At 41.9% G+C, this 26,157-nt stretch overlaps 2 protein-coding genes and 1 long non-coding RNA gene across 5 annotated transcripts in view; 2 read left to right on the top strand and 1 right to left on the bottom strand.

The window, feature by feature from the left end:
- The window catches only part of LOC100486764 (phosphorylase b kinase regulatory subunit alpha, skeletal muscle isoform-like), a 59,029-nt gene extending 33,507 nt beyond the window's left edge, over window positions 1-25,522 (top strand). The window contains exon 4 of one of the 2 annotated variants that reach the window (XR_004219501.1): window positions 1,094-1,152. Coding sequence is in view for 1 of the 2 variants with exons in the window: in XM_031890665.1 (XP_031746525.1) it covers window positions 25,103-25,276 (174 nt within the window). In the remaining variant the exon portion in view is untranslated. Of the gene's footprint in view, window positions 1-1,093; window positions 1,153-25,102 lie in introns of those variants that run through there. The other variant, XM_031890665.1, reaches the window with a different exon arrangement.
- On the top strand, window positions 4,420-8,284 carry LOC108648359. Of its 2 annotated transcripts, none has more exons than XR_004219553.1 (3): window positions 4,420-4,635; window positions 5,591-5,683; window positions 7,477-8,284. It is a non-coding gene; the product is annotated as an uncharacterized LOC108648359 (long non-coding RNA). The 2 variants fall into 2 exon arrangements; XR_004219554.1 differs by having other exon boundaries at window positions 4,422-4,635; window positions 5,591-5,643.
- LOC105945968 (cyclin-O protein B) lies at window positions 13,963-16,109 on the bottom strand. The gene has a single exon (XM_012955078.3). It carries the CDS (start codon window positions 15,700-15,702, stop codon window positions 14,383-14,385), a length of 1,320 nt encoding a protein of 439 aa, XP_012810532.2. The 5' UTR covers window positions 15,703-16,109; the 3' UTR covers window positions 13,963-14,382.
- Window positions 25,523-26,157: the final 635 nt, after the last annotated feature.

Here is a 26,157-nt window from a genome sequence, read left to right as displayed (position 1 = left end):
ACTATTGTAAGCTCTTTAGGCAGGGTCCTCTTCACCCCTTGTATTGGTTATTGGTTGCTTTATATGTTACTCTGTATGTCCAATGTATGAAACCCACTTATTGTACAGCGCTGCGGAATATGTTGGCACTTTATAAATAAATGATTTTTCTTGAACTTTTGGCCACTTTTTTACAAGAGAGACAAGCAGCATGGGAGCACATGGGTTTAATAGGGTGTTTATTTGCAATTTTTACAGTAATCTTACAGGCATATCTCTGAAATATGCTATTTATCTATTTTCTTTATTGATTATAGTGGCACATGTGGAATTAATATGCTAGTTTTGCATTTTCTGGTGAAAATAAACTGTAAGATTACGAATATAATCTATTGTTTGGAGTGTCCCTGCAATAAAAAATATGTGGGGATGACAACACAGCCTCTAAACAAGAGGATACAAAAACATGTCAGTACCATAAAAAATGCAGAATCGGATTGGATAAATAATAAAATTCTGAGTACAGTGGCTAGCCATTTCCGGAAGTATCATAAAGCTAATTCCAGTCAACTTAAATTTTGGGCTATTGAACACGCATCGTTAGGAATACGTGGAGGCAATATTACTGAACACTTGCTTAAAAAAGAAAGTAAATGGATTTACCTTTTGGACTCTCTTTCTCCAAAAGGTTTGAATGAGAACATTGACTTTACTACGTTTTTACGAACGTAATAACTATCTGAGTAATTTCTGACACACTCACAATGAATATACAAAATGGAGTTTATTCCCTCACTTATATTCACACACACATTGTCACTCACTTTGTTGTGAACATTATTATGCAACATGATTTTGTCTATATAATTATAGACCATATTGCAGCACTTATTATTTTCACATTTTATTTTTAGTTCTTTAGTAGTTTTTTATGGTATCAATATACTCGTATTTTCACCAGTATATTCAAGGATTATCTATCCGAAATCCCCTAATATATTTGGGAGTTCCTACTCCTGTTGCAAATCGGCACCTTCTAACACTGTCACATAGCACTTTCTTTTTCTTTTTCTTTCTCACATTCATTTCACTCTCTCTGCACCTGTCATTTTAGATTTCACCAATGAAAATAGATGGACCAAGAATCTTCACTAATTTGGCACAATCATCTTTAAGTAGACGCTTTGCGTAAAATATATATAGTTTGGAATAGAAAGATCAACAACTGCGCACTTCCACTATCATATAATGTCAGATAAATAAATGCTCTAAATAAACTATACACGACTACTCAAACCCGTGACCACTAGTGAGAGACCGGAAAACGAAGCAAACAACAACAAACATGGCAAAGCAAATAAAAAAGAAAAATAAGGTTTTCAATTAACTGTCCCTGAGTCTCTTAAAATGTTAATAAGAAATAAAAAATAAAAAAATAAAAAATCAAGAAATAATAATAAAACAAAAAGTAGCGGTGAAGGGGCTGAATCGATAAGAAAATGATTGGCTGAAACAGTACTAGTAATTTGATTGGCCAAAATGGGTTTAAATTCACCCCCACGGAAATGACCAAAAATTCGTCTTGAGAAAGCTCTATGCGAAACGCGCGTCGGCGTTTCACACCCTTGATCTAGCAAATCCTGTGCCGAGGTAACAACTAGGGTTGTAGGCACAGGAATATTTTCTGACCTCCTGTTTTCTGTGCAGCCAGTAATGTAGGCTGACTACTTACATTTTAGTTTAAATGCGAATTGGGAACATTGGCAACTATCGGTCATTTCAAATCCTGCCTGCCGAGGTAATAAGCGGATGTGTGGGCGTCAGGATTTAGGCTTAAGAATTGGTGTCTCACAGATTTGATTTAGTAACTTTTGCGCCGAGTGATTAACTAGGACTGCAGGCATAGGAACACCATCTGACTTTCAGGTGATGTTCAGCCAGTAATGTAGACTGGCTATTGATCTAACTGAGTCTAATGCGAAGCGGTAATATTTGCAACCGTCGATTTTGTCTCATAATCCTGTCTGCCGAGGTAATAATAGAATGGTAGGCACCAGGATTTGGGTGTAACACGGAACAGTGTTAAAGGAATTTCGCCGTATTTTGCTTGGTGGCTTGGTAAATTCTGGTTGCCGAGGTAACGAATAGAATTGTAGGCACCAGGATCTCAGGTCAGAAATGGAACTGAGCTACAAATACTTAATGGTTTAGTTGCTGTGTAAAATCCCGGGTGCCGAGGTAATAAATAGAGGTGTAGGCACCAGGGCTTTGTCCCTTCGGGAAGGAAATGTTGGTTTGATCTGTACTGACCAAAAGTACTCACAGCGTTGAATATTGTCAGCTATTATATTTAACCATTTAGGCGCCGAAACAATAGGGGTAACATAAGCTGGGATTCCAATGCAGTTCCTCTTTTAGGCACTAATGGGCAACATGGCGAATTATCAAAGCCGAAAGTAATTCATATGCCGCATAAGGAAATCACCAGTATCAGCGCATCGTATACCGATTATATAACTAAGCAAAGTCGATACATGCTTAGGGTCATATTGAGCGGTTATGTAAAATTGAGGCAGCAATTGCGAACGTGACTCCCATAAGTAGTATATCGCACACTTGCAAGTAAGTCTCAACGTTCCCGTGTAAAAAAACGTGAGCATCAATAAGCCAATAGTGACTATAAGTATACTGAGGTAGTAAACATGAATGTGGCCCCTATATGTATTATCATGAGTATCTGTGATAAAACAAGTAACTGTTAATGAAAGGGTTAACAGTGCTATTGTAATCAGTGACTCTGCCCTTTTGCAAGAAAGCTGCAATAAGCGGATGAGTCAGTTCACTTCGGACAGAGATATAAATCATTGGGAAACAAATAGAGTAAGTCTATAACTAGGAGATCTATCTCGTGCAGAGCACCAGAATGACACTTACCTGAGTATAATAAGCAACACTTACCTGATAAGTTGTACAGTAATCCAGCAAATAAGGATTAAATAAACATAGTGCAATACTCACCTGATCCCTTGTAAAATAGAGGTTAATCAACTAATAAATCAAACGACACACGAAGGATTATTTAAAGTTTATTGAATGGATGGTGTGTTTACTTCTAACCTTTCTATATAAAGACCGTCAATACGTACCTGAATGAAAGGACTGTGACTTCTTTTGGAAATTGTAACACGCAGACCAACCACAGTGTTGATACAAATGAAACCATTTACAACAGATAAAGATACTTTGTAAAGTAACAATATCCAGGAGGATAAGAGCTAGAATTGAAACGGTTTCAAGGTGTGATTCTGAACATTTTAACACTTTTCCTTACTTTCTTATCTATCTATTTTAACTTACTAATTTTAACTAGTAATAAGTAAAAGTTATATTTTAATGACAAGAGGTGTGCCAGTCCTGTCTTTTTCGTGTCTATAACACGATACACTACATGTGAAAATAAACTGGCACAGGGTTAATATACTCTTCCATTTTATGTAGGGATTATGCAGGCATATCTGGGGTTAATATGGTGGCACACCAGTCCAACACTAGGTGAAACAGAGGGAATTACATGGGTTGATATGATGTGATATCAGAATACAAGTGCTCAGTGATGTAAATATAGAGGGAGCCGACCCCGCAGCCATGTGGGAAGGGGGGCAGGGGCTACTGCAAGTGCACATACCCAAATGGCTGTAATTTAAGGCAGAGCCTGTGAGGTATCAGCACGGCAAGGGCTCAATGATGTACTTTTATATGTGCCAGTAATAGAAGCCTTTATTGGAAGAGCTGCTTTGGCCTAAAGCTCTGTTCTGTGGAATGCACTTTCCCAAGTATATGTCACACTGTGATGCTTGTGCATTTGGGACAGGTACTAGAGCCATAAATAGGCAAAGGGCACTTGCCTAGAGCTCACCGGGACAGCAAAGTAAGGGAGTTTTAGTGCGGAATATAAGCTGCTCCATTCATACAGTTTATTGTGGCTGCAGCACATTTTCTCCCTCACTGTTTCCTGTTGGATCGGCACCTGTATGAAACCCAACCCTCCTGATCCTCTCCGACTGGATACACAGTAACAGCGCAGCTATCCACATAAAAGGAAGCAGGAGGTTGGACTAAGCAAGTGCACCCTATACAGCTATAAAGAGTGAGCTCTGGCGCCCCCCTGTGGCGCTGGGCTGAGCGATCCTCACATTGCGGGGAACTGTAGGGTCGGAACCATGGTTTTCGGAGGGCTTCTGTGGCACAGAGAAACTTCCGGTCCTGGGCAAAATGGAGGAGTCGCTGCTTCCGGTTTACATTCACAGCGCCGAATATGTAGAATTGTGTGCTAATGTGCAGAGCAAAGTGCCCCGGCGGGTGAGGGTTAATTTGAAGTGCTGGGGGTTGTGTTATATAACTGGGCAGGGTGGGGGGGGGGGGCGGCATTATTACACAAACAATATATGTCTCTAAAAGGGACATGTCAGGAAAAGCCGTAACGCTGTAATAAGAAGGAGAGAAGAATCCAAGAGCCAGGGCTGGTTTTAAGTTGTCTCTGGCCCCCTGGCATTGCAGGGACTTCTGGTTTAGGGCATTAAGTGTTAATTTCTGTACATATGTCAGGGGGTCAGTCCTGAAGCCCCCCCAGCTGTTGTAATGTGAAAGTGTGTTAAGGTGGGTGGGAGTTGTTGCACTACAATATTATGAGGCTTGGTTGGACTGGTTTATATTATTATACCCTGAAATACAGGATAATGAACACAGGTAGATGGTAATCAGCAGATATAAGACAACATTCAGTGCTAATGGATAAAGCAAATGAACAGTGGCAAATAATGCAATTAGCATTATAACAGGTGTGGTATAGTTGCCCTTGTCGTGGGTGCAATCTCCCCGAAATGGCATCCCACTGGCTAGAATGTAAATTGCTGGAGGGATGGCATACGCGGCCCACCAATTTGCCAAAATCACCTTGAGAGGAAACTTCAGCGATCACTGTGCCGCATATGCCAATCCCACTGGCAATTTACATTCTCGCCGGTGGGATGCCATTTCCTGGAGATTAGTCGCCCTTGACAAGGAAGATTTGTCATGCAGCGACTAGTCTCCCCGTCTGCCACAGTCCTAAGTTACCAATATTTGTGTTCATAGGCAGTATATGCAGTATACAAAACATGCATTTGGGCCAACCTGATATTCTATAGCACTGATCAACGTACATGCAATGGGATAGTAAGAGAACAGCCATACAGTGCACTGTCACCTTTTTATTGTTGTGATCATTTGGGAGGACACCCCAGACAATCAGAGCAGCAGTAGGTTGAGCTTCAGCTCCCCTTCACGCCCTCATCTGCTCATGTACTACACACTGACCGATATGGTGCATTAACAGATATTTTCTAACCCAAATGATCCCTGAACTAACCAATATCTATAATACACGTGATAATCATAATTCGTGGGCCGCCAATCATGTATTGAAAATTGTATGAAAGAAATGTATGTGAATGGCCAGCAGGAACAACTTTTTTCAGTGTTAGTGTTATGATGCAAGGTTATGTCAATTATATATAAGATGTAAGATTAAAATGCACTGCACATACAAATCATGTTTTTTTTTCCTTCCTAGGCCAGCATGGTGCATTCATTAATAGAGGCATATGGGCTGCTCAAAGAGATGAGGTGAGGTCAGATACTGCCATTCAGAAAGCATTATGCCCAGGTACTATTTGTTGTGCAGCTATCAGTAATTAGTTGCTGACACACTATTTTGATCATGATTTTTAGTTTTTAAAAACTATTTTATAGTTTTTAACCTAGATTACTTTTATCTCATGGAAAATACTATGGCCATGGCACTTTAAGGACATGCAAACCCTCAACTCAAATTAACGTAAGACTGATTAGGGTACACTTTTAATTTTTATTAATTATCAGTTATAATGAATGCCAGGATGGCCTGCCATGCCTATGCATTAGCTTCATTCTTTTCTGTCATTTTATTTATTTAGGGTAGTGAAGCCAAAGGTTGCATCTATGGAAGAAATGGCTGCACGATCAAAAAGGCACATGCGTAGTTTATCTATTGCATATAATAGAGACATTTATTTTTTAAACTATTATATTGGTGGAAAACCTTGTTTTGTAACCACTTTGAAAGCACCTCAGAGAACGGTGGACACATATGGTTTTTTATCCAAAGAACTAAACCATAGTAGATGCATAGCTTCTTTTTATATGCACCAGGGAGAGAGTAGTAAATCTATGTGCAGGGTGGTAGCTAATACTACAGCATTTAATGCAGGTTTGAGGCCTACTATCTAAAGCTCTCAAACTCTAGGTGCCTTACACATTGGGTATGACATTAATTTATGTAGTAATTTATTATTAATGTAAATATTAATGTAATAATATGGTTTGGAACAGTTACCTAAGATTTGGCCCCTGTTCTCCATCAAAATGCAATGCATTCTGGATAATGTAGTTCCTGCATTCTGTCTAAGCTGTGGAGAAGTTGTTACAGTTTGCAACATCAATGTTTTAGTCCCTTCTCCCTTGCCAGGATTTCAAATGATGCAGAAAGAGAAGAACTGTTTTGCCGCTGGATTTATCTTATATAGAGGTTATTTATTTATACTTTTTAAAGAAACAGATTACATTGATAGGTATATTAGAGGTTTCTGTTTTGTGTGGGGCTATTTTACAAATTTTCGTTTGGAACCTAGAGTTCCATTTAAAGAAGTGCTTTAGAAGCATATTCTTATTCTTGAAAATAGCTTGTGCTACTTATTTCATGGTACTTTTAAAAACAGCTGTCCCATCTTGCTTTATGGCGCAGGTTGGGGGTATACAGGGCAAGTGTCTCACACATTACATGGCAGGATAATTTACCCTTTTAAAAATCTACTTTACTTTGAATGAAATGCTGCCTGAGCTTATCTGCTCTGTTGAAATGTAAGAGCTAAGGGCCGTGGCAGACAGGGAGATTAGTCACCGCGCGTCAAATCTCCCTTGTTGCGGGCGACTAATCTCCCCGAAATGCCAATGTAAATCGCCGGTGGGAAGTTTCCTCTCAAGGCAACATCTGCGATTTTGGGAAATTGCCACGTCGCATATGCCATCCCACCGGTGATTTACATTCTAGCCGGTGGGATTGCATTCCGGGGAGATTAGTCGCCTGCGACAAGGGAGATTTATCGCGGGCGACTAATCTCCCTGTCTGTCACGGCCCTAAGTAAGTTTAGCTGATGCAAAGCAAACAAACATGTCCATATGAAATCTGACCTCTAATGTGTCAGATAATAAATGGTAACATCTGAAGGCGCTAAATGTAAAGGATGACAGACTTTTGCAAATACCCGCTTCCCTTTTCTCTGCCATTTTTTCATGAACATATTTCCTAACCCTTACTTGAAACAGCAATAATGTACTATGAAATAATGGAAATTGGGGTAAATATGTTATGGCCGTACCCTGTTAAGGTGCAGCTAACATGGTTTTCTCTATCATTCATAGAAAGTGCTTGGTGCGGATGACACCATGTTGGATGTTGATCCAACAACTGGTATTTGCCATTTGCTCTATGACAGTGCCCCCATTGGACGTTTTGGGACAATGACTTATCTCTCTAAATCAGTAGTCATCACCCTGCAGGAGTCCTTACCCCACAGCGGATGTTCCATGCAGTGACATATACAGTCTGTTTACACTAAAGCTGCTGGTATCCTGAGAGCCACTGTGAAGGAGTAACCAAAAGTAATGGGTAAGATGTGCAAATATCAGCACTAGTCTTCAAGTGCAGGCACTAGCAGTGCTTTCAAACATGATTTTTACATTGGATCTGTTATATGATCCTGATACTTCTGCATATCCTAGTGATAGAATATATTTAAAGAAGCTGACAAGCAAAACAAATCACATTGTTCAAGGAAAGTATACTTCAAAGTAAAAATTTAACATAAAAGGAATATACGTATACCCTATACAACTGAAAAAGTTATACAACACAATCAGTTTAAATATGAAAATGTAAAAGGAGATCAATTTTTCTTTGACATAGCGTAAAAGAAAAATGCCTTATACCCTGCATAGCTGGCAGAGGGACTTGGTACTGTTAATCCCAGTGTAGTTACCAAAATGAAGTAAAAATGAAATTGTTCTATAGCAATTGAACTCCTAAAGCAACTGTACATATCTTGATGGAAGGAAGACCAGATCAGTTATACCATTGTACACTTGAAGTTAGCACTTAAAATTCTGTTCCTGTGTGACATTTATGGATGCACCAGATCCAGGATTTAGTTAGGCATTTAAACAAATCCCAGCAATGTTCACAGTAGCTAATTTTTTAGTTTCTGCAAATCTGAATAAAATGCTGAAAGGAGAAAGGTGGGTGGTGCCAAGCTGCCATCCTGTCTTTGATTCTGTTTGGTAACCTCAAACCACAGGCTGCCACTCTTTTCTTCTTCTTCTTTTTTTTCCATAAAAGCACTTTCCCTGGCTACTTTACTTCTCTCCCTGCTTCTATGGTGCCCCTGCATTTCCTGCATTACCCTAGGCCTAGGTGATCTCATGTGCAGGAGTGAAATCTACAAGTGTACAGCGTGCTGGGACATTGGAAGAGTACAGCAAATTAATAGTACCTGGGGCTGTGAATTTCTGGAAAAGATGAGGGGTGCTGCTGGGGTCTGAAATAAGTGGCTACTAAAATCACTGGAGGAGGGGGGCAGATAACTTGCCACACCTCAGTGACTCTCCCTTTCCTTGTCCTTTAATGTCATGTGACAAGTAGCAGAGACACAGTTTTCAATATACAATATTAATGGAGGATCCTCTGATTTACATGTTAAAATTAGGTTTAGGGTTTGGTATCCATCTAAAGCTTTTCCAAAGGATTCAGTATCTAGCTGAATGCAAAAATTATGGATTCAGCGTATCCCTTGTACAAAATAGTAAAATTTACTAAAGGTGGGCAAATTTGCCCGGGTATAGTAACCCATAACAGCCAGTTACAATTTTGATGTGCATGTACAAGATGTGTATGTACCTCCAGTGTAGAGATTTCTGTTTGTCTGGGATCAGTTATACCATCTATTGCAGTAAATGCACTGAGATCTATTCTTGTAAAGACTGCTGTACAATTGCTGCTCCCAGCACCCTTCCAGTACTTCTAGCATTGTATCTGTTACTCGCCTCCTTCAACCAACAAGTATACAGCTACAGTGGGTTAAAGGGGTGGTACAACTTTAAGTTAACTTTTAGTATGTTATAGATTGGCCATTTCTCAACTTTTCCTCATTTTTTATGTTTTTATAGTTTTTTAATTATTTTCCTTCCTCTTTGATTCTTTCAACTGGGGGTTATTGACCCCAATCGGCCAAAAAACTATTACTTTCTGAGGCTACAATATTATTGTTGTTCTTTTTTATTACTTTCTGTTCATATTCCAGTTTCTCATTCAGTCTACTGCCTGGTTGCTAGGGTAATTTAGATCCTAGCAACCAGATAGTTGCTAAAATTCCAAACTAGAGATATGCTGAACAAATAGCTAAATATTTACAAAACTAAAGATAATTAAAAATGAAGACCAATTGCAAATTGTTTTGGAATAGCCCGTTACAACATACTAAAACCCTCTACCCATACTAACCCTCTAGAACAGTGCTGTCCAACTGGCGGCCCGCGGGCCGCATGCGACCCCCCTCTGTGTGGCCCCCCACCTGTCTGGCTGCTTTGATGGCTTACCTTTGAGTAAGCATTAAATGGTATCAGTACTGAGATTAACTGGCCCCCTGCATGGTTCTCACCTCAGATTCAGGCTGTAATCCCTCTGTATTGTTTAAAAATGTAATCCCCTGTGTTTTTCACACCGTTTAATCTCTGCATTGTTCTACCCCTGCAGTGTTCACACCTCAGGCTCAGGCTGTAATCACCCCCATTGTTCACTTCTTCACACCTCAGACATAGGTACTGTAGGCAGAGTATGGCACATACAGCCAGCATAGGGCAGGCAGAGTATGGCACATACAGCCAGCATAGGGCAGGTAGAGTATGGCACACACAGGCAGGGTAGGGCAGGCAGAGTATGGCACACACAGGCAGGGTAGGGCAGGCAGAGTATGGCACACACAGACAGCATAGGACAGGCAGAGTGCTGCCTGTGTGTGCCATACTCTGCTTGCCCTATGCTGCTTGTGGGAGGTGAACCTGGCAGGGGTTTGTTGTGGGAGTTTGTTAGCAGTTGGAAATAGCCATTAAATGGTCCCAAAGGTGTGTAATTATGTACTGGGGGTTGCTCTGCTATCCACAGGGGAGGAGGAGGCATATGGAATTTAAGGGTATATCTTAATATGACATAATTCTTTCACATATGAATGATGGTTGATATCCCCACAGTAAGGACCAAGCATTTGGGATTTTGCTGTGCTACCACCATTGTGATAAAATAGGTGTGGTTTGAAGTGGGTGTGGTTTCAAAAAGGGGAGTGGTCAAAACTGGCTTCCATTAGCGGCCCTCCACCATGTATGCTAGAGAAATTCCGGCCCTCGGCACCGTAGAAGTTGGACAGCACTGCTCTAGAACATACTAAAAGTTCATTTAAAGGTGAACAACCCCTTTAGATGAGTAAAAGCCATATGTTTAATGTTTTTCTGGTATGGCCAAGTCACCAGACAAGTGGATCTTTATCCAGTTTAATCACACACACAGTGTGGGTGAATTGGGCAGATCTAAATGTTTGTCCCTTAAGCCAGCAATCAAATAACATGCAGCCATCATTGTAGGCCTTGGCCAATAGGATTCTAATGCAAGATAGCTTCATATTGTTCAAATGTGTCCATTATCTTCCGTGTATGTGTACAAACATACCATTTTAGGGAAATAATGGAAAACCTGCCGCCCTACAGATGTGGTTGATGGAGGCTGAAAATTATGGTTCAGCAAGTTCTAGCGGGCTGCACATAGGATTTGCCCGTTTTAGGGCTTTCTATGAATTCTTTCTGATGCTGGTTTCATTTTAATTATTTCTCCCCATTTTCATTTGGAAGATTTTTTTGTTGTGTCTCTTTTTATTTTACCACTCCATCCATTTTATTTATGAACTTGTGTTTTGCAAGAACATATAATTGTTACTTCATATTGTGCGTTAGTGAATTCTATACTGTTTTTTGAGCTTGTGATAATTTATCCAAATAGACATAAAAGTTTTATGTTTAGGAATATATAAATATATTTTTTTTTATTGGCCTTATGCCTCTGCAGAATGAGACATGCACGGGCCTCTGGAAAGGATACATAATGCTTCATATTTAATATAAACATAAGCTGCAATCTGCTTAATATTTGTGCATTGTGCCCAGATTGTCATGGAGGCATCTCCTATTACGCTGGGAATTCTGGGTAAAGAAACGGCAAAATTTGCAAATTGCACTGTTAGGAGATGAGCCACGTTGATAGTTCTCTTGCAATATTGTCAGCAATTTGTATGTATATTTTCCCTGAATAATACTGTTTTTATTGAAACACAAAAGTTCTTTAAATGTTAGAAAATGCCAAGGGAGGCAATTTCCAACAATTAAGCCAGACCACCATGAGTAATAGGCTTTACTTGCAGTGATCTTAATGTTATACTTTAGTAAGTCATTTTTGGGAGATTTGTTGCGCACGATAGTGCAGATTTAACCATCGGCAATAAGTCTTACTGTGTGCCATCACTCTTAGGGCTGTGACACACGGGGAGATTAGTCGCCCGTGACAAATCTCCCTTGTCTCGGGCGACTAATCTCCCCGAAACACCGTCCCACTGGCGAAAATGTAAATCGCCGGAGGGATGGCATACACGGCTCCGCAAATTCCTGAAATTTCGGAAGTTTCCTCTTAAGGCAACTTCTGTGATTTTGGGATATCGCGGCGCAGCGTATGCCATCCCACCAGAGATTTACATTTTTCACCAGTGGGATGGCATTTCGGGGAGATTAGTCGCCGTGACAAAAGAGATTTGTCACGGGCGACTAATCTCCCCCGTGTGCCACAGCCCCTAGGGTGAAGATACACAGAGCTACTTAGTGGCAGCTACTTGTCATGGCTACTAAGATAGGCAATGCTGTTCATTCACTGATAGTTGTCTCTACGTGTGTTTTAGCAGAGGGAATTCTCTAGTAGCTCTGTGTATCTTGACCCTTACAGCCATGGTACAACCTACTGCTTAGGCAGATTTCCAGCCACAAGTGAAAAGGGCAGTTCAGCATTCACATACCAACATTGTTGGCTCCCTGCATTTACATTCAACAAGAAAAAGCTACCTATGCTGCTGTGAGTATATCACAAAAGAATATTATTTTTGAAGAGGCCTATATATTGGCACATATGCAGCAAAATCAAAGCAAACACCTTAAAGAAAAGGTGAATATTGTCAGAGATGCTTTTTTTTTTTATTACATAGTTTTCCTTTCCCTAAACAGCTGCCATCCTCAATAATATTATTGCTAGTATTATTTTAATTTGGAGACCTAAAACTATATTTTATTTTGAAATGAATAATAACTAAAGATCTATATTTTCTTGCTATTATGTTTTTTTTGTGATGATTGGAAGATGTTTACATTTCTGTTTAATAAAACTGCCCAACACTGTAGTTCTGTGGGTTTTTTTGTTCATTTGTGTAGCCAACATTGTTCTGCTACTAAAAGGAAATCCTGCCTGATTTCCAATTTGTTTTGGCGCTACAGGAGTCCTGTGCCTCCGCTATATGGGAGAGCAGGTACACTGTAACATGGCTGTGCCCAGGGTCAGGACAGACTGGGCTGTAATACCCCTCCCTGGGGATGTCTCTAAACCACAGTCACTCACAGAGAAAAGGTTAATAGGTTTATTTTCAGAACACTGTAACTTTAAATAAGGTGCATAATATTGCAGACGTGTTTGGTCGCTGAGTTGCTGGGGGATCCTCACTTATTTGGCAGTTTCTTTAGAGCCCTGAGAAAGACCTCCTTTGGCTTTCCATGTCCTGAAAAGAGCAAGCTTTGTTGACAAGGACTCCCTTTGCTTCTGCACCCTAAACAGAGCATGTTTTCCTGCCACTGGGGTTTCCCCACTAACTTCCCACACACAATAATCTCTGTGCCTTCCCCCTACTCTCTGCTTCTCCCCAGCACTGCCTCTGCAGGCCTTCCTTCCTGCCAGCTCACTGGGGAGGGGATTCCTCCCTGCACAGACACACCCAGAGGGAAATACGGGCCTACCGAGCCTCCCTGCATTTGTATAGGCATATTTTGTTTAAAAAGGCAAAACATCCGTTTCTATTACACTGTGCCTATGCAAGTCCCAAAATGTGTTGTGGCTGCCATGTACATTACCTCTTACTGCAGACAAATCTCTCTCAGAACTGACCATAGAGTTTTATTGTGAACCCTCAGGCAGAAGTCATGTTCAGCGCATAGATGGGCACAAAGCATAGATTGGTTAAGCTGGGACCCTAAAAAGCATTTGTACCAGCTCTTGTTTAAACTAGAAGGGCAATTTCAGTTTTTTCTATGGCGCATTGGCCCAGAATCACTCCATGTGCAATTGCACAAAGGTCTATTTCACTGGTGGGTGTCAAAATGCCCCCCCCGCTAATATTTTCCTTAGGCAGATTGTAAAGGGAAACAATGATGTTAATTAGGCATTTAGATTTATTTTATTATTATAATCTAATAAAAGGGTAAGTCTGCCTCATAGAAGGAATGGCACTGCTCTGTTACTACATAAGACCATTTATTACCCTGCTAAAATACCTAATATTAATATACCTACTAATGCTAATATACCTACTAATTTGGTTCCCAGAACCCATAAATAATAACACAGACAACAACTTTATGTAAAATCTGTGAAGATCACAGCTTTATTAAAAATATAATTTATGAAATGTGATGCTCACTGTAGGGTTATCAGATCACTGGAAATCGGAGGGCACATATAGAAAGAGCTGCACGCTGCAATATAAATGCACCTTCTATATGTGTCCTCCCATCACCAGAGGGTTTGGTAACCCCACCACATAGGGCTGTTTGATCCCAAGGAAGGCAAAAAACCTAGAGAGAAGCTTGGGCCAATCTGCTTCACTAGAGGCAAAAATTCCTTCCTGACTCCTAAATGGCAATCGGAATTATTCCCAGGATCAATGCGCCCTATGGAGCTTTGAAAGAGTTAATAAATGTACAGTAATGGGTAAATACATGTTTGCCTCTGTTTGTCTGTAGGGAAATGTGTTCATAGGTAATTAAGAGTGTATGGAAAGTGACAGCTCTGCTTGATGATGGTACTGGGTGCCCTGGCAATGTCACCCACCCATGGTCCAGAAATAGTGATCCCCAATACTGTCACTTGTATTAAATGGTAAGTAGTATGGACATGTAGGCCTCAGTGTGTGCGTGTGTCTATCAGTAAGGAAATATGTATCCGTATGGGTGAAGGTACGGCAGTGTATGCATGTATGGGTGCCAGTAGGAAACTGGGGGCATGTATGGGTGCCAGTATGGAGGTGTTGGCATGTAGGGGTGCATGTATACTTGCCTGTATGGATCAGTGGGCCAGTATGTGTTGTGTAGCACATAACCGGCCCCTTCCATGTCCTGAGAATGGCTGGATCTTTCTGCCATCTCTAAGTGCTGGGAACCTGCTGTTTCCCTGGATGTTGATGCCACCTCTGGTGTTCTCTCTCTGCCTTCAGGTAGATGTTGGTTGGTAGGTGTTGCTGCAGGCCTTGTGGTGGGAGGATTAAAAGCTGGAAAGATTGCTGGATAAACTCCTGGCAGAAGCGGATGTAAAAAATAGTGGCCTATAGAGACTAGATGGCAGATCTTTTCCATGCACTCCTCAATTTGGTGTTCTGGGTAGTCAGTGGGGGCCACTTTGACAGGGTTGTTATAAGAATAGATTTTATCTGCCACATTGAGGCAGCACAGTGCCATGAGAGATGGTTTGTGCATGTAGAAGTCTTGATGTTGGTTCAGGCACAGTGCTGCGATGCCTCGGGCAGCTGTTAGGCTTTTGGCTGCTCTTGTGAGCTGGGCAGGGGAACACTCCTCCTGGTTGGTCAGTCTCAACAGGGAGAAGTGCTCCAAAAAGAAATCGATGGTTGGTACCCCCAGGCGAAACAGCAACTTCCTTAGGATGGTTCTCTCCAGGTGACGCATTTCAGCTGGTGTCATTCTGTAGTCAAACAGAGGTAGGAAGAGCTTGGGGGGGAGGGGGTACCGTAATTCAGCCACTTTGTAAGCCATGTAGAGGCAAGTGGCTCCCACTCTTGTTAGGGTGTCGGGGTCAGTAGGAGTGCAGGACACATACCGCTCCAGGAAGTTTATACCCAGGCACAGGGTCTGAAAGTCCAATCTCAGGTACCTGTGCACATTAATCATTAGGGTGGTGATGTGGTTCCAGGATGTTGGATTTATATCCTTCTGATTTTCTAGGAAATTTTCCAGCTGATAACCTCCCTCTAGGCCTTTTTTATAGAGGTAACACTCCTCTCCATACTCCCTGAAGGTCTGCAGGGCATCAGCCAGGTTGGCCAGGGTGTTCCATGGCTCCCCCTCTGGCACTGGTTCCTCAGCTGTAGGGGTGCTGGTCCCACGCAGATCACCCTGGGGCTTGGCCCTTTTGAATTCAGGGCTGCACCCAGGGGAAATGATCTCCTCTTCTTGCTCTTCTTCTTCTTCTCTTCTTCTTTTTCGCATGCCAACGCTCAGAATCTCCATCATTTAGCTCCTCTCTCACCAACTGTCACATAAGACTGTTGGGACCAAGTATCCGTTACCCACAAGTCACCTCTGCTCTTCACTGATTGGCTGGACATGTAAACAACTGATAGGCTGAATCTGAAGTACAAATGCTTGAGTTGCTCTGTCATTTAACTTCTCCTTTATTTCTAGTGCCTTGCCTTGTACTTCAGCCTCTTTTCTTATATGTGAATAAAGCTCTGTAGCTTTCAGAAAATCTGATATCTAAGCTTATCTAATGCAAAAATGATCCATATATAGATTTTAAATATACACATAGTTTACCATAAAGTGACAGCAGATATATCTCAGGGTACAAATGCTTGCTCTCAGAATCACAGCTTTTCATTCTCATAATTCAAGAAATCTGTGCAAATTTTTTTTTTTTTTTGCTAGATTCAGGTGCAAGTGCAGCTCCTCGTATGGAGCCACTGCCAGACATCACGCCCCACCATTATCTGCCTATACAGCTGTACAGACACAAATTCCAGGCCAGGGGTGTGTGAATGTACATTTTAGAAGAACTGGGTAAAGTTACCAGTCCATTTGTTCTTTTAAATGCAAGTTGTTGGTCTGCCCTGATATGCCTGCCAGTTTAATTTGATTGTTTGGTCCAAGGTGGGCATATCCGGAAACAATCCACTCATTTGGCGACTTCGCCACGGCAGATCACACCGTGTATGTTTTTAAATATTTATAATAATGTATTATGACTGCAGCAAGGCAAATGTTTGCTGTTAATTATGGGACTGTGTGGAAAATATTAAGAGTCCAGTGCCACTAAAATTGAAAATGATGGTTCCTTTACTACCCTACACAGAGAGAAAATGATAAACTCTGGATAGGCAGCTTGATAGTGACTTGACTTCAGCCAATAAGGGCATGTGTAGATTTGGTTGATAAAACCCAATAAATAAATGTGACGTTATCAGGATGTATTCTGACTATTCTTTTAATAGAAATAAGCATGTATTTTTTAAACTGATAATAGCATGTTTTTAATAGGAAAAAATATGCTATTTTTTAAACTAAGCACTATAGAAGGGATTATAATTATACCGCATCTTAAATTTAGATTTGGCAAATTAACTGTAGGAAGGCAGTTTTATTAACAGTGCTTAATATTAAATATCATAGCTATATCAAAGCTAGAGAGTAATAGCCTTCAGTAAAGGCATAATGCATTTCCATGTGGACTGGACCTGAGAAATGGTAAGATCACAATATAAGGATATCAGCCTCCCTTTTCACCCTCCTCTAGGCCTTCAAAATGCAAAGTCAAAGCCCTGTAGAGAAGCAGATTTACTGGTGACCTGTTAAAAAGCAGATCTTATTGGTTTGCTATGTATGACTTAATGTGGGCAAATTTAGTGCATTTTATTTATTAGTGCATTCACATGGCGAATAATGTAAAAATCAGAATACTCTACAAATATATTATTTACACCAGTCCCTGCCTCATGTTGTTAGCCTGTTAGCTCATACATTTAGAGCTCCGATTGTCCAATTATTGTATAGTATGCTACCCCTTATTTAGAAAGCTCCAAATTACTGGAAGCCCATCTCCCATAGAATCCATTTACAAAAAATAATTCTAATTTCTAATCATTTCTAATTTTTAATGACTTCATTTTCTCTGTCATAATAGTTACATAGAGTCCATCAAGTTCAACCCATCCAAGTAAACCCAGCACACACAAACCTATACTGATCTATCTATACACTCACATACATAAACTATAAATACAACTACTAGTACTAACTGTAGATATTAGTATCACAATAGCCTTGGATATTCAACTTGTTCAAGAGCTCATCCAGGCCCCTCTTATAGGCATTAACATCACTAGGAAGGGCATTCCCCAACCTCACTGCCCTCACCGTGAAAAACCCCCTACGCTGCTTCAAATGGAAGCTCCGTTCCTCTAATCTAAAGGGGTGGCCTCTGGTGCGTTGATTGTTTTTATGGGAAAAAAGAACACCCCCTATCTGCCTATAATCCCCTCTAATGTACTTGTACAGAGTAATCATGTCCCCTTGCAAGCGCCTCTTTTCCAGAGAAAACAACCCCAACCTCGACAGTCTCACCTCATAGTTTAAATCTTCCATCCCCTTTACCAGTTTAGTTGCACGTCTCTGCACTCTCTCCAGCTCATTAATATCCTTCTTAAGGACTGGAGCCCAAAACTGCACTGCATACTCAAGGTGAGGCCTTACCAGGGACCTATAAAGAGGCAAAATTATGTTCTCATCCCTTGAGTCAATGCCTTTTTTATACAAGACAGCACTTTATTTGCTTTAGTAGCCACAGAATGACATTGCCTGGAATTAGACAACTTGTTATCTACAAAAACCCCTAGATCCTTTTCCATTAAGGAAACCCCCCAACAAACTACCATTCAAGAGATAGTTCGCGTTGATATTATTTCTACCAAAATGCATAACTTTGCACTTGTCAACATTGAACTGTTTTACTAAATAAAACAGTTCACTATACTTGTTCCTAACTAAGCTGCTTACATCCATATTGGGTTTATTTAATGTTTAAATATTTGTTAAATATTTCAATACTGACACAAAAAAACTACCTTTCAAAATATGAATATACATGTTGATGGTTTTTTGCTATCAGGTTTGGTTTTTAAGTAATTTTTACTTGAAGTTCCTGAATCTGACTGTTTTGCCAACCTGACTGTCCCTTTTCAGCCTGACAGTTATAGCTTCTGATGCTAATGGCCTACTGCTGCACCAACATGGCAGCCCCCTCATAGAGGAACATGGGGGATCACATCAGGTATTGTTAAAGCATCAGACTTTTATGGCAAAATTATAAAGTTCTTGCAGAAAACAATGTTAATTGCATCACAGACTCAAAGTCATTAGACAGTGTAGGACTCACGTACAATGAGGGGCCTTGATGTGGCACGTGAGCTTACATATTTTGGCCAAAGTGTGGTACTAACACCTCATTTTTTGTAAAAATTATTTTTAAAGGCAAACTAAGCGCTGGCAAACTTTCTTTCTCTTTGTAGAAAACAATGTTATGATATATGTAAAAAAAAGATTTCTGGTGTCAGTATCTCTTTAAGGTATAGTCATCTAAATTAGAGAAAGTTGATGCCCCAGGTCTCTGCTGTCTGAAATGGGGCATAGGGACCTGCAGTAATACAAGAAAGCCAATATGCTGTGTGCAAAATGCAAAAATATGGGCAGAGGAAATTAACTCCTGCCTCAAATTTTATTCTCCATCATCATCCTTTCTTCTGCCCAGAACCGGAGGTGGACAAAATGCAGCCGATAAATGTGCAACCAGCCTTCTGATTCCCATGAGGCTTTGACCCTCTGTTTCTGCTCGACTATAACTCTGCACCCAGCCAACATATTTGACAGCTCCTGCCTCTCCTCCCTGTTAAACTGCCTGCTTTACAGTGCTGTGCTAATGCTTTCCACAGAGCGACATCCACAGTACTGATATACAGCTCAGTGTAGGGGGATACACTGTGCCAATGCCACATAATGCAGAATTATACAGTTTACCACTGAATGCCCTGAGATTGCTACTTAATATTTGTACAGACCTAATGCTGGGGGATACATTGTGCTATTTAATGCTCCTGGATTCACTGTGCCCTGTAATACTGGGAAACAGGATGCCACCTAACGCTGGACTAAATATTGTCCTATTATTGGCAGAGGAGAACATGTAGAAATATATATACGATGTGGTCTCAAAAAAGGGTGTACTCTGTAGATTTGCAGCAGGGAGAGAATCTCACCAAGCCATTTAAGCTGTCAGTGCATGATTTGGCTAGGCAGTTTGGCCAAATTTGACCATAATGCACAACCATCTGGGCATGTATGACAAGTCGGTGAAGGGTATTTAAAAAGTTAATACACCTCCTGCTGTTCTGGACATCTGGGTGGCTGGCCCAAAGAATGGAATAATACAAGGTGATACTGTACAGCCCTGTTTCCAAAAATGTTGGGACACTGTGTAAAATGGAAATAAAAAGATAACGGGATGATTTGCAATCACTTAAACCCTTTATTTTATTAAAAACAGTACAGTATAGTATATTAAAACAAGACAGTATATTAAATGTTGAAACTGAGAAACTTTATGTTGTATTTAATTTATGATGTCAGCGACACATTTCAAAAAAGTTGGGACAGAGTGGAAAAGTTGTGTATTGCTAAAGAAGACAAAATCCCAAAGAGGTTGGGTCTCTCAGAAATAAAGATGGGGAGGGGGTACTCAATCTGTGAAACACTGCACGGGCAAATATTGCAACAATTTAACAATACTGTTCCTCAACATAACATTTTTAAGAATTTGGGGAGTCCATCATCTATAGTAATTAATTTCATTAAAATGTTCAGTGAATCCAAATAATCTGTATGCATAAAACAAAGCCAAAGAAACCGATACTGGATAGCAGTGATATTTGGGCCCTCAGTTGGCACTGCTTTAAAAACTTAATCACTGCATTGTGATTGTCTATTTGAGCCAGGGGTTGATTGGTCAGGCCTTCAGAGTGCTGCATCTAAATCAGTGTTAGACTGGGGCACCAAGGGCCCACTATAGAGCCAGGTTTCAAGGGCCCACCAGCCAACACCCTACAACAGTTTCAGTTTTTTTCTAAAAAAAACAAACAAAAAAAAAAACAATATGCACACTAGATCCCTGAGGTCTGTGGGAAATATTTTATATATATATATATATACTGTATATATAGAGATATAGTAGCAACCAGTGTGAGGCACATTCATGCCCACATAATTCCATGTGGGCAGCTGTGCTCTCCTGTGCAGGCTGTGTAAGAGCACAGAGCAGTACAGTGGGACAGACAGACTGCAGGGGGTACCTCAGACAGACAGGGGGGAGGCAGAGTCTTTCTATCCCTGTGCTGTTTACGGTGCAGCTTTGGGAAGTAAACCTATACAAATTCCTCACAAAGGACCCCTTTCTGATGGTTCTATATAATTCTAATAATTAACAGCCTCCCTGGATTTTCCTGCAAACAGTAGGTTTGTCCACTGTTAATAAATGAGCCTTAATGAAATGTTCAGTGGCCACGGTCAGACTGGGGGTGAAGGGCCCACCGGGGGTCCTGCCCCAGGGGCCCTGAAGGTGCCTGCGCCCCCCCGGAGGGGCCCCTCTAATCCCCCTCGCAGGGCCCCCCACCTGACATCCTCCACCGAGCATGTAAATTTAACGCTCCAGGGGAGGAGCGGTCGGGTAAGGGGAGCGCCCCAAGGGTCGGGTCTGGGCCGCTGGGGCCCACCGGGATTTTTCCCGGTGTCCTGGGGGCCCAGTCCGACCCAGTCAGTGGCCGTATAAATGTGAAAGGCTGCAGGCCAAGTCATACAGGGCAGGAAGCTCTAAACATCAGGCATGTATTATAATATTAAAGGTATCCCACATACTGCAAATTATAAAGAGGAGTTCTGGGCTGTGATTTTGGGGAAAGCACTTATTTTCTGTGCAAAGGGGAATCCTGTGTAAAATGATTGGGAAGTACAAGAGGAGCCATTCAAACCCCTGCCTGGAGGAACACTGAAGGGGACATGTTACCTTTTGTCACCCTCACCATGTAGGCAATAACGAATAAGATTTGGTGCCTGTTTTCAGTGTGAGCTACAGAGGGCTGGTAACTATAAAAATTACACTTTTACTTTTTACATTTGAGTGATGGGCACATCCTAATGATGCCAGCCAATCACAGCTCTAGATACGGTTAGCCAATTACAGTTCTGCTGCCTTCACACAGGAAAAATATTCTGCAGTCCCCTCTCAGGTCCACCTAACTGCTGATCGCTGTGCTGAGTGCCTCAGGCTCTGCTATGCAGCCAGGGAAAGCAGCCAGCAGAAGGGTGAGATGCTGGTTAGCTGGCCCAAGTGAGGGTTGGTGTAAATCTTTATTAAAGCAGTACAAAATGCAACTTTGGATCTTTAATAACCCACACTAATAGCCCACACTCCAGTTGGGGGAAATAATAATACTTTGGCCAGAAAATGCCGATAGCAAGTGCTATGCCACCTACAGTTTCCAGGGTCCCAGTTTGGGCAGCCGTGTTGGGACTATTAAGCACATGCATGTGAATATAACTGGCAGGCTCTTGGGCCATTCACTCTGAAGTTATGTGAGCAAGCCGCTGATTTCTGGTAAGCACGTTGCTCTGCAAATGGCAGAGAAAAATTTGGCTTAAGCTCTAAAGGAAGCCAAGTGGCGCCTTACCGGCTCTTACTAGCTATCCCTGAGTGTGCTATGGCAGTTGCTTCCCTAGCACTCAAGCCCTCATTCCCGGGGGCCTTATCCCCAACTTCCACTGATGTGTATTGCTGGCTGTAACAAAATGTTCTGAACCACCCCATCAAGCTATTTACTGAAAGCACCCATCACACCAGTGGCGTAACTACTATGGATGCAGGCACAATTGTTAATATACTCTTCCATTTTATGTAGGGATTATGCAGGCATATCTGGGGTTAATATGGTGGCACACAGTCCAACACTAGGGGGCCCATTTACTTACTCACGAACTGGCCGAATGCGTCCGATTGCGTTTTTTTCGTAATGATCGGTATTTGGCGATTTTTTCGGAAAATTATCGCGACTTTTTCGTTGCCATCTGAATGTTGCGTAAAATCTTGCGATTTTTTCGTAGCGTTGAAACTTGCGCGAAAAGTCGCGCCTTTTTCGTAGCCATTCCGAAAGTTGCGCAAAATGTTGCGATTTTTTCGTAGCGTTCGGATTCATTCAAGCTTCAGTATGGTGACTTTTCTTGGGCCAGGTTGGAGCTGCAGGGTGCCATTGAGTCCTATGGGAGACTTTCCTTGGGCCGGGTTGGAGCTGCAGAGTGCCATTGAGCCCTATGGGAGACTTTTCTTGGGCCAGGTTGGAGCTGCAGAGTGCCATTGAGCCCTATGGGAGACTTTTCTTGGGCCAGGTTGGAGCTGCAGAGTGCCATTGAGCCCTATGGGAGACTTTCCTTGGGCCGGGTTGGAGCTGCAGAGTGCCATTGAGCCCTATGGGAGACTTTCCTTGGGCCGGGTTGGAGCTGCAGAGTGCAATTGAGCCCTATGGGAGACTTTCCTTGGGCCAGGTTGGAGCTGCAGAGTGCCATTGAGCCCTATGGGAGACTTTCCTTGGGCCGGGTTGGAGCTGCAGAGTGCAATTGAGCCCTATGGGAGACTTTCCTTGGGCCAGGTTGGAGCTGCAGGGTGCCATTGAGCCCTATGGGAGACTTTCCTTGGGCCGGGTTGGAGCTGCAGAGTGCCATTGAGCCCTATGGGAGACTTTCCTTGGGCCGGGTTGGAGCTGCAGGGTGCCATTGAGTCCTATGGGAGGCTTCCAAAATCATGCTAAGTCTGAAAGTTTCGCCCGCCGCTTACGAGCGCTCAATACGAAAAAGTCGCGACAAGATACGAGCGAATCGTAATGGCTACAAAAACTCGCGTTTTTTCGCGAAAATCGTATTGGTAACGAAAAAGTCGCGACAATTTCCGAAAAGTCGTAAAGGCGCCGAAAAAAATCGCAAAAATACGAAAAAGACGCAAAATGTTCGTTTTCCAATCGGAATTTTTCCAATTCGTATTCGAATTCGTGTCTTAGTAAATCAGCCCCTAGGTGAAACAGAGGGAATTACATGGGTTGATATGATGTGATATCAGAATACAAGTGCTCAGTGATGTAAATATAGAGGGAGCCGACCCCGCAGCCATGTGGGAAGGGGGGCAGGGGCTACTGCAAGTGCACATACCCAAATGGCTGTAATTTAAGGCAGAGCCTGTGAGGTATCAGCACGGCAAGGGCTCAATGATGTACTTTTATATGTGCCAGTAATAGAAGCCTTTATTGGAAGAGCTGCTTTGGCCTAAAGCTCTGTTCTGTGGAATGCACTTTCCCAAGTATATGTCACACTGTGATGCTTGTGCATTTGGGACAGGTACTAGAGCCATAAATAGGCAAAGGGCACTTGCCTAGAGCTCACCGGGACAGCAAAGTAAGGGAGTTTTAGTGCGGAATATAAGCTGCTCCATTCATACAGTTTATTGTGGCTGCAGCACATTTTCTCCCTCACTGTTTCCTGTTGGATCGGCACCTGTATGAAACCCAACCCTCCTGATCCTCTCCGACTGGATACACAGTAACAGCGCAGCTATCCACATAAAAGGAAGCAGGAGGTTGGACTAAGCAAGTGCTCCCTATACAGCTATAAAGAGTGAGCTCTGGCGCCCCCCTGTAGCGCTGGGCTGAGCGATCCTCACTTTGCGGGGAACTATAGGGTCGGAACCTTTGAGCGTCTGAATAGTTTTCGGAGGGCTTCTGTGGCACAGGGAAACTTCCGGTCCTGGGAATACAGAGGAGTCGCTGCTTCCGGTTTATATTCACAGCGCCGAATTTTGCGTTATATAATTGGGCAGAGGGCATTATTGCACAAACAATATATGTCTCTGAGGGGGTAGGGACATGTAAGGAAAAGCCGTAACGATAAGAAGGAGAGAAGAATCCCAGAGCCAGGGCTGGTTTTAAGTTGTCTCTGGCCCCCTGGCATTGCAGGGGCTTCTGGTTTAGGGCATTAAGTGTTAATTTCTGTACATATGTCAGGGGGTCAGTCCTGAAGCCCCCCCAGCTGTTGTAATGTGAAAGTGTGTTAAGGTGGGTGGGAGTTGTTGCACTACAATATTATGAGGCTTGGTTGGACTGGTTTATATTATTATACCCTCCAGATGGGAATCCTGGCCTTCCTGCATTCCCAGGGACCCTCATATTTCCACCCTTGGCCCAGCAATTGAGCCTGGGGAGTAATGGATACTTATAGGGATACAGAACTAAGGTTACTAAGGGCGACTAATCTCCCTGAAATGCCAATGTAAATCGCCGGTGGGATGGCATACGCAGCGCAGAAATCGCCTAAGTTTCCTTTCAAGGCAACTTTGCTGATTTTGGGAAATCGCCGCGCTGCAAATGCCATCCCACCGGCGATTTACATTCTAGCCGGTGGGTTTGCATTCAGGGGAGGTTAGGCGCCCGCAACAAGGGAGATTTATCGCGGGCGACTAATCTCCCCGTCTGTCACGGCCCTATGGAAGTTTAGCTGATGCAAAGCAAACAAACATGTCCGTAAGAAATCTGACCTCTAATGTGTCAGATAATAAATGGTAACGTATGAAGGCACTAATTGTAAAGGATGACAGACTTTTGCAAATACCCGCTTCCCTTTTCTCTGCCATTTTTTCATGCCCATATTTCCTAACCCTTACTTGAAACAGCAATAATGTACTATGAAATAATGGAAATTGGGGTAAATATGTTATGGCCATATCCTGTTGAGGTACAGCTAACATGGTTTTCTCTTTCATCTCTATCATTCACAGAAGGTGCTTGGTGCGGATGACACCATGTTGAATGTTGATCCAACGACTGGTATTTGCCATTTGCTCTATGACAGTGCCCCCAGTGGACGTTTTGGGACAATGACTTATCTCTCTAAATCAGTAGCCATCACCCTGCAGGAGTCCTTACCCCACAGCGGATGTTCCATGCAGTGACAAATACAGTCTGTTTACACTAAAGCTGCTGGTATCCTGAGAGCCACTGTGAAGGAGTAACCAAAAGTAATGGGTAAGATGTGCAAATATCAGCACTAGTCTTCAAGTGCAGGCACTAGCAGTGCTTTCTAACATGATTTTTACATAAGGATTTTGGACCTGCTATATGATCCTGATACTTCTGCATATCCTAGTGAAAGAATATATTTAAAGAATCAGACACGCAAAACAAATCAAATTGTTCAAGGAAAGTATACTTCAAAGTAAAAATCTAACATAAAAGGAATATACGTATACCCTATACAACTGAAAAAGTTATACAACACAATCAGTTTAGATATGAAAATGTAAAAGGAGATCAATTTTTCCTTGACATAGCAAAAAGAAAAATGTCTTATAACCTGCATAGCTGGCAGAGGGACTTGGTACTGTTAATCCCAGTGTAGTTACCAAATTGCAGTAAAAATGAAATTGTTCTATAGCAATTGAACTCTTAAAGCAACTGTACATATCTTGATGGAAGGAAGACCAGATCAGTTATACCATTGTACACTTGAAGTTAGCACTTAAAATTCTGTTCCTGTTTGACATTTATGGATGCACCAGATCCAGGATTTAGTTAGGCATTTAAACAAATCCTAACTATGTTCACAGTAGCTAATTTTTTAGTTTCTGAAAATCTGAATAAAATGCTGAAAGGAGAAAGGTGGGAGGTGCCAAGTTGCCACCCTGTCTTTGATTCTATTTGGTAACCTCAGACCACAGGCTTTCCATAAAAGCACTGCACTTTTGCAAAGGATTCAGTATCTAGCTGAATGCAAAAATTATGGATTCAGTGTATCCCTTTTACAAAATTACTAAAGGTGGGCAAATTTGCTCTG

The sequence above is a fragment of the Xenopus tropicalis genome, chromosome 8 (genome assembly GCF_000004195.4).
Source record: "Xenopus tropicalis strain Nigerian chromosome 8, UCB_Xtro_10.0, whole genome shotgun sequence".
Classification (NCBI taxonomy): Eukaryota; Metazoa; Chordata; class Amphibia; order Anura; family Pipidae; genus Xenopus; species Xenopus tropicalis.
Note: the sequence above shows the minus strand (reverse complement) of the source record. Positions and strands in the feature narration are given on the sequence as shown.